Here is an 18,071-nt window from a genome sequence, read left to right on the forward strand (position 1 = left end):
GGCACTAACCGCCTCTTTCCGTGGGCCTCCAGCCCCGAGGTTGCTCCCGACTAGTGGGTTTATTTTGCTTTTGCTGGGGAGGCAGATGTTGACCTCCCTCTATCTGCTCGGCCCAGGCTCGGGGCAATCTCCCAACCATTTGCTTCCCTTGCGCCACCCCCCACCGGTGTTCCATCCCCGGAGTCAGCTCCCCAAGCCTTTAAACCTTCTGGAATGTCACACATGGAAACCTTTAGCAAATGTTTGTTAATGATCATAACAAAGGCATCATTCAAATTAGGCAGGTAATTACTACCAGAAGGACAGCTGAGTGCTTACTTGCTCATCCGTTCTCTCTGTTTTAAACCCGCGAGGAGTTATGGCCCGAAGACACCCCTGCCCAGTCCGCTTTTCGGGTCCCTTTAAGCGTCTCTGAAAGGAATTGTGAAGTTACCATTTGTGGGCGGGGAGAGTAGAGGCCTGCGTCCTGGAGATCCCGGCTTGACCAGGCTGGCAATATCCTAGCAGCAAAGCAGGCCTTACCGGGTAGGCCCTGCGCTCTGCCTCGCCTCCTACCCTCTCGAGTCCTTGGTATAAAAATTTGTATCTCAGCTGGATTTTATTATTAGCATGAAAGCCAGCACCCGCTTTCCCCCTATTATTCCGCACTCCGATTTTGGGGGGTTCTTTAGTCCTCGTTCGTTATCTACAAACATTACGGTATCCTGTTAGCATTCCGAACAAGGGGCTGTTCATATATTTGCCTTCAATGATTTCCTGAAGGAACATGTGGAAGTAATAGTGAGCAGTGCAGTCACCCGAACTGAAGATGCACGGGAGGCGGTTGCGCAGAAGGACTTGGGGAATGAGGCCCCTAGCCCAGCCTCAGGCGTCTTCACGAACCTGACACCCCAGGAGCCGGTCGCAGTTCCATACAGCACCCCTTCGAGTACTTCTCTGTGAGCATCCCCTGCAGGCTGCTCCGTATCCACTCTCTTAAGTAAGGGAGAAGGTGATGGCTGTTCCACATTCCAGCCTAAACCAGGCCGCCCTGGCCACTGTCAAGTGTGTGTTGGGGGGTGGGGGTGGGGGGAGAGTCGGGGGTGGTGGTAAAGGTTGATCCCTCCACCCAACGAGAGAATTCGAAATTAGAAAAGGTTGGGAAGGCAAACGCGCTCCCCTCCCCCGCCCTCGCTGGGAAGCCCCACTCTGCCCAGGTCTGGTTCCTGGAGCGTCAGCGCCCCCTTTCCTTCGCGAGCAGGATCGTCCTCTCCCGGCTTAGTCTCCTGCCTGGCGCCCCAGGGCTAGGGTTGGGGGCTCCCCTCTTATCCCTAGTGTACCCGTACGGCCCGACCCACGCGGCGGGAGAGGGTGCGGGGAGAGTCAAAATTGTACCCTTCCCCTGAACGCGGAGGTGGCAGGCTGGTTGTAGAAGATTCCCCAGACGATCAAGTCTGAGCCTTTTTGTGTGCGTGATAGAAGCCAGGACAACCTCGCCCAGATAACCATGAAAACAAAGGCAAGACAAGATAAGTGCTTTAAGAGAGTAAAGGTCGTTCTGTTGGAGAAAGTTCCAAACCTACGGCAGACCCTCGACTCTGTACCCTACTTCAATTCTGTCTTTAGACAAAATCAAACCAAACTAAAGCAAACCCCCTCCCCGCCCAAGAAAAAAACCACCCATCATCTTCATATTAGACTCAACAGCTTGCCTAATCCCATTAAAGGATTAGCAACTATATGGCACTTTCCTTAAAAGACCCCAGGTTCAAAACAACGCAACAGCTCGGAGACCTCTCCCGACGGCCCGGATTCTAGGTGGGTTAGGAGTTTCTACAGAAAGAACACTTCTCGACTCCAGATTTATATTCTCTCTGGGCATTAACTGCAATTTTACGTGTTCCTTTTCTTCCTTTCAAAGAAAATACAAAGCAACGTAGCAGTGTAGGAAACTGTCCCCCGAAATCAAGAGGCAAACTCATTTTGGAAATGATGGGCAGTTTGTATTTTCACGAACCTCTTTCCCGGCAGAGCATCAACACCTCCCCCTCCCCCCCACCCCATCTGGTCGGCTTCTCTCCGCCCCCCAGTTGTTGTCGAAGTCTGGGGGTTGGGGCTGGACCCCCTGATTGCGTAAGAGCGAAAAGCGAAGGCGCAATCTGGAGGCTGGAAGATTCAGAGCGCATGGAGTTCGAGGGAAACTCTTATTTTGAAGAGGCCAAGGGGAGGGGGGGGCTTCATTTCCTGACAGCTATTTACTTAGAGCAAATGATTAGTTTTAGAAGGATGGACTATAACATTGAATCAATTACAAAACGCGGTTTTTGAGCCCATTACAGTTGGAGCTAGAGGGAGAGAAACAGAGGAGGGGACTGCAGGAGAGGGCTGCAGGCCGTGGACACACTTTTTCCTCCTCATGTAGGATTTTCATTGCGAATTGACATTGGAGGAGAAGGTAAGGGAGGAGAAAAAGGATTTTTGTTTCTAAAAGAAATCTCTAATCAGGCTCTTTGGGCTAGAAGTGAAGTAACTTCAAACTTTGGGCGATGAAAAAAAAATTGGAGTCGAATTCTAGTTGTATGTCCAGAGAGTAATTTATTTTGAATAAACTTCACTTGGAGGGAAGATAACCATAGAGTTCGAAAGTCTAGGGGTTTAAAAAAACACATTTTCCAGACCTATTTTTAAAAGCAGTATTTTTCTAACAACTCTATGGCCTCCCAAAGAAATTGTTGAGGCTTACATTTTTGAGGTTTCTTTTGGGGGTTGGGGGTGATATTCCTGTATACTGGGACGAGCACCAAGCAGTGTTGGGAGTGGGGGCAGAGGTGTTTGCCCTCTTCTTGGCATGGAGTCCTGGAAGGCTACAGGTTTTTAATGAGTATTTTCATTCCTCGCCCGCGGTTTGGCGGGACAGCACTGTAGCCGGCGGTGTGGAGCGCGACTGGTGGACCGAGGGAGGTGGGGAGAAACAAGCGCGGAGTGGGGAGCGGAAGAGGTTGAGGGGAGGGGAGGCGTGAAGGGCTCGGCTGGAGAGGGCCGGACCTGGGGTGCCCACCGGGTGCACATGGCGCCGACCCAGGACGCGTAATTACTGGACGGTGCTGCGCCCGGTAAGGGCCAGACTCAGTACAACCGTGGCGGCTGTGAGACGAGCGGAGGGGGCGCCGATTTGGGCGAAGGTTTGGGGATCAGTGGTTTGCGGGAATCAGTGAACTGCGAGGGAGAGAGGGCGCCAGCCCCGCAGCGCGCTCGGGTTGCGCGCTGTAGCGCGGGGGCGACGGCGGCGCGGGCTGGCGGGCAGGCAGGCGGTCTATGGAGTAATGACAAACACATTTGGCCCCGAGTGAAGAAGTCGTCGTCGCCTCGCATTCCAGCAACTGGGATTTGAGGAATTTCTAACTGCGCTCCAAGGGGCCCTCATTGTGCGCGGTGGTCTCCACCCCCAGCAATCTCTGCGCAGCCCCTTCCTCGGTGGAACCGTTTTTGCAAGCCCGGAGCTCTGCTGCTCCCAGTCCCGGCCGCAGGAAGGAAAGAAGGAAGGTCGCCAAAGAAAAAAAGTGGAGAACTTGTTGTGGGGGAAGTTAGGGACAACTCGGAACGGAGAAACTTGGTTCCCAGGTAAGACAGATACATGGGAGGCGAACCGCCCTCACTACTTGCCTCGGGGTACCCGTGCCCCTTTCCACACGGGCGTGCGGGGCACTCGCCTCCTGCACTGGCCCAGCGCTGCTTCACCCTCTCCAGTGTCCCTGTATCTATTTCACTCCCTGTGCCAGCCTCTGTTCGCCCCGGAGGGGTCTCCTCGCGCCCCACCTTCTTCCATCGTCTATCCCCATGGAAATAGGCTTTTATACATGAGATTAACTTCTCCAGATAGCGCCAAGGGAGCGGGCAGCTTCCCCTTGGCTCGGAAACGACTGGGATCAGCGGTTCAGTTCGGAAAGGGTCTCTGTCAGCTCAGAGCGAGAGGGAGTGTGGCTCGACCGCTGCCTAAAGGGACCAGGAACCTCGGCCTCCTGGCCAGGTGTGAAGTAGCCTGGCCAAGCGTCTCAGCCTTGTCTCTCCCGCAGCCAGAGTGCCCTCCCCACACTTTGTTCCCCCAAGCCCTGCTAGGACTCCAGGACGTGCAGAAAGAGTGCTTAGAAGAACTTGCCACTTACTCCATCTCCAAGGGTGAGAGACCAACGGAGGATGGAGAGGGAGCGCGAATGACCCTTATCAGGTCCGGACTGCCCCGCGCCCGGCCCGGCCGCCTAGAAAAGACCCGGGCTGCGCTGTGTGGGAAATGGCTTTTTGGCTCCTCAACCGAATTGCTCAACGTTTTGGACCGACTCGCCTCCGCACTGTCGCTCTCGAACAGAACTAGGCAGCTTTTTAGAGCGGGGAGAGACATCCGGGGCAAACGGGGAGCGACAATCAGCCGCCCAGCTCACCAGACTAACACCCCAGAGACCGGCGAGCCTGGGGACCCCTGGAGGGGAGGAAGGGACTCCCCGGACGTGCGCACCTCATTCGGTGACGCGCTGGCTCTGGTTCTAACATTCCCTCCCACCCCCAGCCCCACCTCCATCTGACCCAGCCGGGCCCTGATGCTGCTGCTTTGCTCTTTTACTTCTCTCTTTTTTCCTTTCCTTTTCCTTCTCTCTTGGTTTTCTCCTCTTCACAATCCTCTCGGGAAAAGGGGCCCTTACTCCACTCCCCAACAGGCTCACTGACACCCTTGTGAGTCCCTGCTGGGGGCTCTTGAACAGTCTTACTTTGGGTTTGACCCAAGTGTAGCTGGACTCCAAAGCGACGGGTCGTGGCGGGTGGAAGACAGAAAGACGAGGTGGGAGAAGGCACCGGGAAGCTCCAGTCTTTAGACCGAGAGGGGCTCGAAGCGGAGTCCCGGCTGCCGGCCCCAGGTCCGCTTTCCTCCCAGGGCGCGGACTGGGGAGGGGTGTAGGGGGAGGGGCATCGGGGCCAGGCTTTCCAGCTGCAAACGCGTCTGGCGCCGAGGCGGCCCGGTTTTGTGCCTCCTGGGGACCGGCCGTGGGCGGCGCGCAGTGCCGGGACGCGTTCTGGGGACGTGGTGGCCGGCGCCTTCCTGCAGAGCCCGGTGGGTGGGACTCCCTCTGGCCTCCAGGGAGCCGCGACTGTTACATGTTGTTGGTGGAGAAGTGGCAGTTCTAGGAGGAAAGCTAAAAGCCTGCTTAGTCGCCGAAAGGTGCGGCTCTCAATCTCCCTGGCCTCTAGTCTAATAGGGTCGGCGCGCAGCATCAGCCGTCGGGGTACGAGGGGAGAGGGGAAAGGTCTTGCGATCTTCTCTTCTGTGGGATGCAGAGCTGGGGCAGATTGCGTTTCCCCACAGTGCTCTAGGGCTCTGCTGGTGCTTGTATTTTGCTGAAATGGATCGGTGGCATTTTCCTTTTGTTTTCAGCTGAGCAGTGAACCAGGGGTCCGTTGGAAATATAGATTGAAAGGGATAGAGGACCTCGGAATTCCCCACCTATTGCAGTCTACCCCTTCCCCGCGAAAGAGGAGCGAGAGGCGCAGGCGGAGCGTGTGTGCCCAGGGCAACCCGGGCAAAGCGAGCGTCGGGCGAGGGGGACGCAGTGGGTGAGGCTGGGTTCTCTAAAGCGAAGGGAGCGCAGCCTCAGCTCCACGCAGCCTTCTCCGCGCAGCTGTCCGCGGCCGTGGCGCTTTCAGGCCCATAGGAGGCGCTGGCGTGCGACTGTAACCCTAAACCCCTCGATCCTTCTCCCTCCACCCCGTCCGGCCCCCGTCTCAGGTCTCAGTCGAAAACAATGCAAACGCCGAGCGTCGAGTCTAGGGCGCAGCGGCCGCCGCAGCTCTAAACTAGGAGTGCGGCGGATGAGGACGCTAAACCGGGGGGCGGGCGGTCGTTGTCCCCAGCCTCAAGGTGACTGAGCGGCCGAGGGCGTGGACCGCAGCCAGCTCGGGGTCTGTGGGGGCGTGGTGGGGCCGGACCGTGCCAGCGCAGATCCTCCCCTGCGAAGGTGGGCGAGGCGCGGTCCCCGCTGCGCTGTCGGGGACCCGGAGCCAGAGCGACCGGCGGAGGCGAGGAGTGAGCCGGTAAGATTCGCGCGGCTGCCGCGCCCTCTAGCGGGTGTCCGGCGCGCCGTCCGGCTCCCCGCCAGCCTCGGGAGGTCGGCGCCGCGGCGGGGTCGGAGCGCAGTGCTGGGACCCAGGACTCGACTAACCTCGCTCACCTTACCCACTCCTGGAGCCTCAAAGTGACGCCTTGCAGGCACTTTGTCTGCCCTGGAGGCGCTGGGTGTGCGAGAGGGGCGGAGGTTCCTGGGTTTGGTGATAAGGGTGGGGGTGTCATAATAGTGAAATGTGGGCGAAGCGGAGGATATAGGGTCCTGGGCACTCCTTTGGAGGGATGGGGCGACTTTTGTTTTCTGGCCCTTCGAAAATCCTTCTGCGCAGGCGGCCTGTTGCTGTTTGTTTGTTTTATGACCCCGCGTTATTGTGCAACGGGAACAGTCGTTTCCAATCAGCCCGCAATTCCCAGGCTGCGTGGCAGTCGCGGCCCCCGCCTCGGGGTTTACGAGGCGGTGACAGTGGCTTGCGAACAGACCCGACAGCTCGCGCCCGGCTGCGGCGTCGGGGACCCCACCTAGCGCGGCCCAGGTGGTCTGTCTCCCCTCAACGGGTGGAGACTGCGAGATGGGGAGAACATTGGCTAAACAAAACCCTGAACCACTCGAGCTACTCCCGAGTGGCTTTTCCTGCTGAACCTTCCAAACCTTTGCGACCTGGAATGGCAGCGCCATTTTCCTGGCTCCCGAAGCTCAGTCGCCCCGGACGACCCGCGGGCAGGGATGATGCTGACGGTGCTGGTGATGATGTCTGGCGAATTCTCTTGGGGCCCAGCGGAACGTTAAGCCTTTTCACCGGCAATTGCCCTGCTTCTATTCTACGGGCTTGGAACAGAGGGCACCACGAAACCCAAACGTGCCACCTAATTAAGTAGGAGATTGGAAGATTTGAGATATGTTAACACAGGACTTGTAGCAGCATTTACGTCCCCGCGAAACCAGAGGACTGCCTGTCTCTTGGACCAATACTGCCACCTGCTGGTTTTATATGAGAACTGCAACGATCCTTTGCTGGCATCGGCTTCGCGGAGATTTTAAGCAAGTCGTGGCATCAGGAAGACGCGTTTTTCGGTCCAGTAGGACCAAGTTTTAGTTTTCTGTGAAGCTACAAGAATCACTGGACTGACAGCCCTTGTTTTATGGACTTTTGGGGTAGTCTTTCGCCATAGTTGTTAATCCTTTGTATTTACCTAATAAGCCAAGTGTTGGCCCACCACATCGGGTTATCAGAGCAGACCTGTGAAGAAGATAGGCCAGTTTTTGCGTTTCCTTTTACAGTGAAGCCCTAATGTTGGGGATTTGGTGAGCCTCAAGTGTAGTACAAGCTGCTGCACCTAAGGTTGTCCCATTGGGTGTCACACCAGTTTGGTGACAATCAACAGGAAGTGACATTTTAGACTCCCCTGGTTAAATATCTGGTACAGGGGAGCAGAAAAGTTTATGAGCTCAGATTGTCCCATAAAATGTTCCCATGTAAAAATACTCCAGCTCCCACCCAGCACTGGAATGTCTAATGGAACTCAAGAAGATAAAAACAACAAAACAGGTTCTGGTGAGGTGCAGATCCCAGTAAACACTCCCTCGCTCAAGTTGCCACCAGGGTGAACCAGCTTTTGGAACGCCTGGACTGAAGTCACAGGAACGTTTGTCACAGGGAAGAAAAACAGCACATGTAATTTTCACAGTTAGAATTAACTAAGGAGACCTGAAATTAACTGAACCTCGGAAATCTGAATCTTGAAGTCGTCAGTGGCTTTTGGGACTGTGAGAGAGTCTTCAGTGGCCTCTAATCATGCCAGGGTGGGGTGAAATTCAATATTCAGCGGCTCTGCAGCGGGCTGCATTGAGCAGTTGGTGATCCGGAAGCCAGCCCTCTGGGTTTGTGAGAAGAATGCCATGCTCTCTCTTCTGGAAATAGTGCCCTTGCGTTGCTTGCCGTCTGTTTACTCTCTAGCTTAGCATGTTGGTTTTGATTGTAGAGTCATAGTTAATGGCTCTTCACTTCTGTTTGCAGGGACGGGCATGGCAGTGTGTTAAAGAGAAAGAATAGTGGCTGCAAACAGATTTTTTTCTCTGTTTACATGACTGTATATATATATGTATATTGGTTCAGCTGGGAACAGTCTTGATAGCTACATCAGGCTTCCCTGTATCAGAGTTCAGACCCAATTCTCCGCTAACACTGGTGGTGCAGAGCCAGTCAAGTGGCCTCTGGTTCCTGACTCTCTCAGTAAATAGATGTTGAAGTAGCCACTCTGATGTCCCTCTTGGCTAAGACATCTTTGGAACCTATAGAAAAAGAGGCAGCATGAAAACCAACAGCTGCAGTTTTTGCAGCCCTTTTAATTAAACTGTGTGGAATTTAGTCTTTATAATAATGCATTAAGGCAAGCCAGCAAATGAGGTATTCTTAGTGCTGATTTACAGAGAGAGACTGAGGTTCGGAGAGGTTAGACTGGGTGTCAGATGTGGGATCAGAGCCTAGCCCAATGCCATTTCTATCATATCAGCATCTATTGAGAGAAGAAATGAATGAGAATGAGGGGTGGAAGGGGAGGCCACAGCTACTTGCCTCAGAGTGAACACAGCAGAGATCTTTTTTTCTCCGATTGTTTCTCTAACCAGTGGCAGTAAGCTGTGATTATAGAGGATTGTGACAGAAGTCCAACATACAGTTGGCATGAGAGAAATGATTATGATTAAATTTTTTTTGGATGAAATCCATCATTCCACCTTGCAAAGTGATTTATTCTTGCTGACTCATAGCATGCCATGTTTGTCTGAATCTGCAACCTCAATTATATTTGCACGTCTGACTTTTGGATGAGCGCTGGGATAGGGGTTATTGATTCTGGAGGAGCATTTATTCCCAGAGTAGAAAAGCAGTGGAAACAGCAATACCACTCCTAGAGATTCTCACTCCAGGGCCAAGAGGCAGGGAAAGCTCCGTTCTTCCCAGTTGTTTTCCATCACCTCCCTGTAGGGCTCACAGTCTGCAATTATTCACGAGTAAATTGTCTGAGTCACAGATGAGTAATGACATGAAACTTCACAACTACGCCTGGGTTTCTAGCCAGGGAACCACTCTTATCAGAGATGGGAGTTTGAAATGGTGAGCAAACACATGTTGATTTTCAGTATTTGCACCGTTATCGCTTGCTCGGAGGTCCTGTTTTCATTGCCCACTTTGTATGTCAGTAAGTAATCCTCTCTGGCATTGGGTCCCCAGTATCTGGATGCACAGAAGGAAGTCTGGTGGGGCCTGGCCAGGGCAAAATGCCCTTCAGAGCCTGCCTTGTAAAAGCAGCGAGCCCCTCTGTCGAGCTTGGGAATGCTTTAAAAGTGCATCATTGGCAAGCCCCACTAGAGAAATGCAGCATATAAATGTGATAAAACCCAAGCTGGCTGTGGAGGGCTCCTTTGAAGTTCGCTAAGTGGATTATCAGTGGGAGGCTGATATTTATATGTACAAACACACAGGCCATGTGGTAAATCAGGTTGGCCAGCCTGGCTCTGGGGACCCTGTGCCTGTCATTGCAGCAGTGAGGAAACCCTGAAACCTCCAGCACATGCCAGGATCCTTGGAGACTGTCATCCAGCCAGCATTGTGCAGATTGCTCTCCGGTTCAGAGCGCCTTGTGCTTCTCTCGCTGTGGCAGTGAGCAGAGGAGGAAAGCAGGGCCCCAATTTGCATGAGGAAATAGTTGAGGGTGGGGGAAGCCCACAAGGCTGAAACACTGACCTTCCCTTGAGAGAGACCATATGGTGGCTTGGAGAGAGCGTGGTTTTTGCATTACACAGACTTGGTGTTAGAATCCTGGCTTTACTACCAGCTGTGTGATATTGGGTCATTTGCTAAGCCTCTCTGAGCCTCAAGTGGCACTTTAAAACATCAGATATTTCAAAGAGTTATTGTTAACAAGCATGGCATACACATGACCCTTTTAAGCAAATACTGGTTTCTTGTTCTGCTTTGGAGAAATCAGAATTATCATCATTTTTTTCCTGTCTAACTCCTCCCTCCCCATTATCAGCATTCCATCTTTCCCCTTTCTTCCTCCTCCATTTAACTGGTAGACTTTAATGAGGCAGAAATCTGATGTCTGTGAGTAGGCCAGTTCCCAGATTCAAGCGAAAATAAATGATCAGGCTCTACCCAAAACTACTAGGCTGTTATCTACTGGATCCTCTGCAACCGAAAAAAAAGGAGGAGGAAACAAGGACTAAACACAGGCATACATTGACTGTATTCTTCTGTTTTTTAGACAGTTTACTCAGGAATCATGCACACACATCTTCGTTTCCAGAGTCAGTTGTGGAACAAATTAAGTGCTATGAACTCGTTCCATTGCGTGAACTGGGGTTTTGAGCTGGGTGATCTTTTTAAGGATCATCTTGTAGCTTGTGCCACTGCCCACGACTCTCAGTGGAGCTTCTTTATTTGAAACTTGGGTGCTCAATGGCCCCAACCCCTGCAGGCTCCTTCGGGTGGACCTCAGGAAGATCATTTTCTCAGTTACTTCGTGTGGGAAGTGAAGGGGGAGATGATAAAATGTGTGAGGTGTACGTGGAAAGAAAAGGATAAAGGGACCTTCTCAGAAGGTGGACCAGAATAGACTTCCATGGTTTTACTTCAGGGCAGCACAGGTCCCTCTTCATTTTTCCCTCCCTTACTTTTCCTTATCCTCTCTTTCTTGGCCACTGCTTTTCCCTGTTTGTGTCTTAGGGACATTCGGTTTCAATCTCTCTCTCCACTGCTCTCCTGTTCCCCAGAATTTGCTGCAGGAGATCAGAGTGGAGAACTTGCTTTCTGAAGGTACAGGGACCTGTGTGATGAATTGTCCAAATTTTATCCTGTGCTTTACTGTATCCCTGAAACAGGAATTTAGCCACACTTTTCTCTCTCATTTCCTCTCACTTCTTTACTTCCTTTACTGTTTCGCCTTCTACGCCTGTGCCCTGGGCTTTCTGTGCCTCGTTTAGCCTGACTCTAAGTGTAGCAGGTCCTGGGAGAGCTTGGACTGGGGCCCCAGGCCTGAGCCTACAGATCGGCGTATGATATCCTCTAAGTGACACTGGGTGAGTGCAGCTTCTGGTACCCTCTGTACAGAATGGCTCTTAAGTATTAAGACATTCGTTGGCAGTCCAAGCATCTTTTCCAAAGGTTGCTGAGGATGCGACCGCATACTTTCTGTTAGCAAAGCACAAAGCAAATGACAACCCATTTTGAGTGAAAACAGCTCAGGTTTAGAAGTTGAGTAAATACACATGTTTATTTGTTTTTCGCAATCAATTTAAATGTTTTAAGAGGAACCGTTCTTCTGTACTTTTGGACATATTCCAAGACAATAAAGCGAGACGTTTTGGAATTTGAAAGCTGCAGGCAATCAAAAAGGGTTTCGACTTTAGCTGGCTCCTGTCATGGTCTTGGGCCCACACAAGGCTATATAACTCCTTCTTCTTAGGCATTTTACTGTTTTAACTGTGAATCTTACTTTAACCAGGATGTTGTTGACTGAAATGATGTCGTTAACATTTTCCATAGCACAAAGCACAAAGAGAACTAGGCTCATGACTAGTTGTTTTATTGACTAACATTGTTTCTGTTTGACTTTTTCAGTTTTCCAGAACAATGGGGACTTCCCATTGGGCACTCCTGGTCTTAGGCTGTCTCTTCACAGGTATGGATCTCAAGCCTCTCTGAGTTTGTTGTCGCAGGGGCAATCCCCGCCCCCCACCCGCCCACCTAAGTTCTGTGCTCTGGGGGTGTACTGCCTATATTCCTGCAAACAGTCCAAAAGAGTAAAGAGAAACAAGATGTTATCTAGAAGGACTACACACATTCAGTTCCCCTTGCTGTGTTGCGCTAATGCCAAAAAGAATGTTCTCTGGTGGCAATTTCAGTCTGTGTCATCATGGCATTGACATGCTGTTAGGAATAATAGTTTAAATTTGCCCGCCACCCTCTTCCGTTTCCTGGGTCATGGGTTTCCAGGAGAGGTGGGTCAGAGAAATTAATTCAAGAATGCTCAAAGGAAACAAAGAGAGGAAATTTTCATCCAGGAAATCATACGTGTCTTAAGTTACACCTGCCTTAAATGGAAGATGCTTTAATTGCTGCAAAATCTTTGAGTCACCTTTGGCCTTGAAACTGAATTACTCACTATCTCACGCTTGGGGAAGCTTACTAACTTTTCCACCAGGAGGATGCCAGCGGGGCCACGTGTTGAAATATTTATTGGACTTTCTTAGTTTTCATCCAGATAATCATGAATTGCAGATGTTCACCATGACACCAGTGTTTTTCTAGTCTGAGGAGTTAACTTAAGCCTATTAGTCTCTTTAGGTCTCACCTGGATGGATATGGCAACATTGAGCATGATCAGTGATTTAGGAGTTCTGAAGTCCATTCTGTATTCCTCACCTGAAGGACAATAGGGACTCAGGTGCACTTTTCACATCCCTCTTAACAAGCTGACCAATCAGAGTGCACACATACTGAAGTTGGGTGATTTCCTGCACCAGGCTTAGAAGGGGATTAGTGATCTTGAGTGCGTAATTTAGTCATAATATCACTTCTACCAGTTTTATAGACAGGGGAAGCTGAACTGACATTTTAGGTTCTAAGATGAACTCAAGAGTTTTCACTCTTGGGCTTGACTTATTCTTTTTGAATTGAAATCCACATCCTCCTACTTTGGTTTTGGAAGTCATTAGAGAGGAGGCACGCCAGAGTATTGTGAGAAACGGAAGACGCATGCTTCTTGAGCACAAAGCTGCCTTGTACTTTGTTCAGTCCGTTCCTCTGTCCATAGGGAACGCAGACAGTAAAGAGCCCATATGAGCTTGAGCTTATGCCATCTTGCGCTATTTCGTGGTCCCACATGAGAGTCTAAGATATGGAGCTGGAGTGAGAAGTCCTCTGTCCATTGGAGTGTTTGGAGGGGTGAGCCCAGCAGGGGCTGGACAGGGCTATTGAGGCTTTTGGAGCGTTTGCTGCTCTCAGCAGATGCGGTGCTGTTCATAATGGGGGGCCTTTCATGGGCATCCAGGCTAACGAATTTTTGCGTAGAAATGGTCATTGTTCACAGAAGCTGCTCTGGGTGAGACCGTCCTTTCGGGCTGCATCCTGTTCAGAGCGTGTTTCCTTTTACAGGGCCGAGCCTAATCCTCTGCCAGCTTTCATTACCCTCCATCCTGCCCAATGAAAATGAGAGGGTTGTGCAGCTGAATTCATCCTTTTCTCTGAGATGCTTTGGGGAGAGTGAAGTGAGCTGGCAGTACCCCATGTCTGAAGAAGAGTACCCCGACGTGGAAATCAGAAACGAGGAGAACAACAGTGGCCTTTTTGTGACAGTGCTGGAAGTGGTCAGCGCCTCGGCGGCCCACACTGGGCTGTACACTTGCTATTACAACCACACGCAGATGGACGAGAACGAGATCGAGGGCAGGCACATTTACATCTACGTGCCAGGTGAGTTGCCTGGGTCCCCCCGGACCAGGCTTGTCCTGTCTTGCCTGTTCATTGCATGAAAGTTTTTAGAAGTAGAAAAATAATAAATATTTATCAGAGAAAATTTGAAAACTACAAACACACAAGCTTAAATCAAGATCATTTGTCCTGTCATCATCCAGAAATATTCATTGTTAACATTTTAGAACTGTATTAAGTTTTGAAAACCATTTCATTGTGGCATCTTTTATTGGCATTGTGAGGAAAATCTGAAATGTACTCATTTCTATTCATTTTGATCTCTTACTTGCATGTACTGGGTATCAGGCACTGCTAAGTGTTGGGGACACAAAAATTAGTTAGATAGGCCTTATCTTAGAGTGGCTTATAGTTCATTATAATGGCTTCAAAATAACCATGATATTTTTCAAATTCAAGAAAACATATACAGGCACGCCTCAGAGAGACTGTGGGTTTGGTTCCCGACTCCCAACATGAAGTGAATATTGCAATAAATTGAGTCATACAAATTTTTATTTTTATTTTTGGTTTTCTAGTGCATTGGATGTTTACACTTCTGTACTCTTTTTTTTTTTTTTTTTGGCCATGTCATGTGGCATGCAGGATCTTAGTTCCCTGACCAAGGGATCAAACCTGTGCCTCCTGGATTGGGAACATAGAGACTTAACCACTGGGCCACCAGAGAAGTCCCACATTGTAGCCTGTTAAGTGTGCAATAGCATTATGTCTTAAAAAGCAATGTACATACCTTAATTTTAAAATATTTTATTGTTAAAAATACTAACCGTCATCTGAGCCTTCAGGGAGTTGTAATCTTTTTACAATAGTAGCATCAGAGACAGAGAAGGCAATGGCACCCCACTCCAGTACTCTTGCCTGGAAAATCCCATGGATGGAGGAGCCTGGTAGGCTGCAGTCCATGGGGTCTCTACGAGTCGGACACGACTGAGCGACTTCCCTTGCACTTTTCACTTTCATGCATTGGAGAAGGAAATGGCAACCCACTCCAGTGTTCTTGCCTGGAGAATCCCAGGGATGGGGGAGCCTGGTGGGCTTCCATCTATGGGGTCGCACAGAGTCGGACACGACTGAAGCGACTTAGCAGCAGCAGCAGCATCAGAGATCACCAATCACAGATCACTGTAACAAATGTAATGATAATGAAAACATTTGCAGTATTACAAGATTTACCCATATTTGACACAGAGTGAGTAAATGCTGTTGGGAAAATGGCACCAATAGATTTTCTTGATGCAGCATTCACAAACTTTGAATTTGTGAAAAATCCAGTATCCGTGAAGCACAATATAGCAAAGTGTAGTAAACCAAGGTGTGCCTGTATTTAACCTTGATGAGTTGGAATGGATTTTTTTCTTTCTAATAAAAATCTTGGTCAGTGTTGTGTTTTGTCCTCCAAGAAGCAAATGCCAGCATAGGAGTAAGGTGGAGTTAAATATGCAAGGGATATATTAAAGGAGAGGCTTATGAGAGAAGGGCTTCCCTGGTGGCTCAAATGGTAAAGCGTGGGAGACCTGGGTTCAATCCCTGAGTCGGGAAGATCCCCTGGAGAAGGAAATGGCAACCCACTCCAGTACTCTGGCCTGGAAAATTCCATGGATGGAGGAGCCTGGAAGGCTACCGTCCACGGGGTTGCAAAGAGTTGGACACGACTGAGCAACTTCACTGGTTCACTGGTTATGAGAGAAGATGAGGAGGGATCCGGCCGAGGCTGGGAGAGTTGTCTGCCTGCAGTGCAAGTGTGACCCTGAATGAAGGAGAGAAGGAAGGAAGTGGGGGTAGATGAGTCCTAGACCTCTGTGTAAAGAAGGTCTGGGAGTCCTCCAGTCTAGGGAGACCCGGTTCCACACAGTCTTTGTCTGGAAACATCTCTGGAGGGCATGGCTTAAGGTTGGGATGGATTTCAGAGTCAGGCAGAATGTGTGGTGCTTTCTGGCAGCAGCCACCCTAATCAACTAGACTTAGCCATGAGCTTGAGATGCAAGCTCATGCATCTCATTTGCTTTACCACCCACCTAGCATTCTCTGGGCATTCCTTTGTAATGATCTATGTTTATTTCTGTATCTGTGTCTGTATCTGTGAAAAGTGAAAGTCGCTCAGTCGTGTCCGACTCTTTGCGACCCCATGGACTGTAGCCCGCCAGCCTACTCTGTCCATGGAATTCTCCAGGCAAGAATACTGGAGTGGGTTGCCGTTCCCTTCTCCACAGGATCTTCCCAACCCAGGGATAGAACCTGGATCTTGCATTGCATAAGTAGTACTTGATGGTAGGGAAGACTTGAACTTTAAAGGAAACTCTGGCTGATGTGTTACAGATCAAACTGTATATTTTAACCTGAAGTTATTTTGTGGCTTTGTGTTTTGGAGTCTTTGCTAATAGAGTTCAGGAATTTGGAACTCTAAAAACAAATTCAAGTCATGGAAATTTTAGTATATAGATGGTTGAATTAAAGGGGAATGCAATTAGAATTTTGGTCTTGTCTTATTTAATCGCTAAGTTGTGTCTCTTTTGCGACCCTATGGATGGTAGCCCGCCAGGCTCTGTCCATGGGATTTTCCAGGAAAGAATACTGGAGTGGGTTGCCATTTCCTTCTCCAGGGGATCTTCCCGACCCAGGGATCGAACCCACATCTCCTGCACTGGCAGGCGGATTCTTTACCGCTGAGTCACATGGGAAGCCCCCAAACTAGAGTACTTGGCTTCAATAAACAAGCATATAAACCATTTATAGCTCTTGCCATCTGTGTTGTTTTAGCGGACATTGAGTAAGGGAGTTTCAGAAGTATATCTTCCTACCTTTCTGCTTTTTCAAGTTTTTAAAAATGGCTCCTTGGGACTTTCCTGGAGGTCTCTTGGTTAATACTGCGAGCTTCCACTTCTGGGGGCCTGGGTTTGATCCTTTGTCAGGGAACTAAATCCCTTATCTGCATGGAACAGCCAAAAAAAAAAAGTTTAAAATTGGCACCTTTCCCTGTCTTCTGTAACTATGGATCTAAACCCTCTTCACTTCTTTTCTGCCATTCTCATCTGTATCAACTTTCTTTCCTAACAATTGAAAAAAAATTGTTTCAAAAGGAATAGATATTTAGTATGTCACCCCTTGTCATTCTCACATAAATGCTCCCCTGCTTTGAAGACAGTGGTAGGAAGGTGGGTTTGTTAAACTGAGTCTTGATCTGCCTAAGATTGTCCAGAGATTTTTCCTATTTCTCCCTTGCCCCAGCACAAACATCATCCGGCCAGGCTCTGCATTGCTGGAGATTTTGTTTGCAATTATCTAGAGTTGTGTATCCTTTGTGAAACTGATGCTGGAAACTCTCAGTACTTATTACCAAGTAGTTTAAATAGCCGGTTGTCTTTTGAAAAGAAAAGTCTCAGGCTATTATACATTTGTGGAATTATACATTTTATTTATTATTTGAGAGGTTATTTTTTAGTAGATTTCTGTACTACTTTTCAAGTAATACAGCTATAGGTCATAGGCATTGTAAAAAGCATTTCATATTCAAAAATTATGAGTATTTTCTCATGTTTTGAGCAGACTTGATTTTTTTTCAGACTTGATTATTTTAATATCCATTTTGTTTTGTGTTTTGTAGTTTAAATTTTGACCTCCATTTCTGACAGTATTTATATTTGTTTTCAGTATTTTTTAAGAAGGCACGGGCAATTTGGTATTGTTCATACTTTAAAAAATCACCTTCTAGCTGTTAGGATGACAAATGTCAGTGGGGTGACACTTCTGGATTTATGAGTAAAGGTAAAATTCATACCTAATATGACTAATGCCAAAGAAGTAATTTTTCTGCATATATGTGTGAAGGTGAAATTAATCCTTAATGTGTTTTTCATTTTTTCCCCCAAATGTCAGACCCAGATGTAGCCTTCGTACCTCTAGGAATGACAGATTCCTTGGTCATCGTGGAGGACGAAGATTCGGTCATCATCCCATGCCGCACGACTGATCCTGAGACTCCAGTGACCTTACTCAGCAGTGAGGGGATAGTGCCTGCCTCCTATGACAGCAGACAAGGCTTTAAAGGAACCTTCAGTGTCGGGCTCTATATCTGTGAGGCCACGGTCAGAGGGAAGAAGTTCCAGACCATTCCATTCAATGTTTATGCTTACACAGGTACTTGTGTTCTCTCTTATCTTCTCTAAATAAGAGGTACAGGCAAAGTCATCAAATACATGTAGAATTTTCTTTTAAAATCCTAGTGCCTAGTGATGGAACCCCCAAATTCTGATATGGGGACTTGGCATTAACCTCCTAAAGGTAGATTAACCCCACCTTGAACCTACAATGTTAAGCTCATCTCTGTGGCTGTAATAATATGAAGCTTGGCATTACTAAAGGCAAAATCTTTCCTATCCATGTATGATCTCGTGTTTCAACTTCGTGTTTCAACTTCAGTATACTGTAAGGAATTTTTTTTTTCTTGCATAAGCCTCTTACTGTTTTAGTCGCATTCCTGACTACAAAGGCCG

The 18,071-nt window shown here is 49.1% G+C and overlaps 1 protein-coding gene across 4 annotated transcripts in view; it reads left to right on the plus strand.

Moving 5' to 3' along the window:
* Positions 1-2,251: 2,251 nt before the first annotated feature.
* PDGFRA (platelet derived growth factor receptor alpha) overlaps positions 2,252-18,071 on the plus strand; it is a 47,508-nt gene continuing 31,688 nt past the window's right edge. Inside the window, exons 1-4 of one of the 4 annotated variants that reach the window (XM_005907633.3) lie at positions 2,252-2,434; positions 11,710-11,770; positions 13,246-13,563; positions 17,455-17,715. In XM_005907633.3, coding sequence (XP_005907695.2) covers positions 11,722-11,770; positions 13,246-13,563; positions 17,455-17,715 — 628 coding nt within the window. In that variant the 5' untranslated portion in view covers positions 2,252-2,434; positions 11,710-11,721. Of the gene's footprint in view, positions 2,435-3,135; positions 3,601-5,783; positions 6,058-11,147; positions 11,169-11,709; positions 11,771-13,245; positions 13,564-17,454; positions 17,716-18,071 lie in introns of those variants that run through there. The other 3 variants (XM_070372415.1, XM_070372414.1, XM_070372416.1) reach the window with 3 other exon arrangements.

Source organism: Bos mutus, chromosome 6 (genome assembly GCF_027580195.1).
Source record: "Bos mutus isolate GX-2022 chromosome 6, NWIPB_WYAK_1.1, whole genome shotgun sequence".
NCBI lineage: Eukaryota > Metazoa > Chordata > Mammalia > Artiodactyla > Bovidae > Bos > Bos mutus.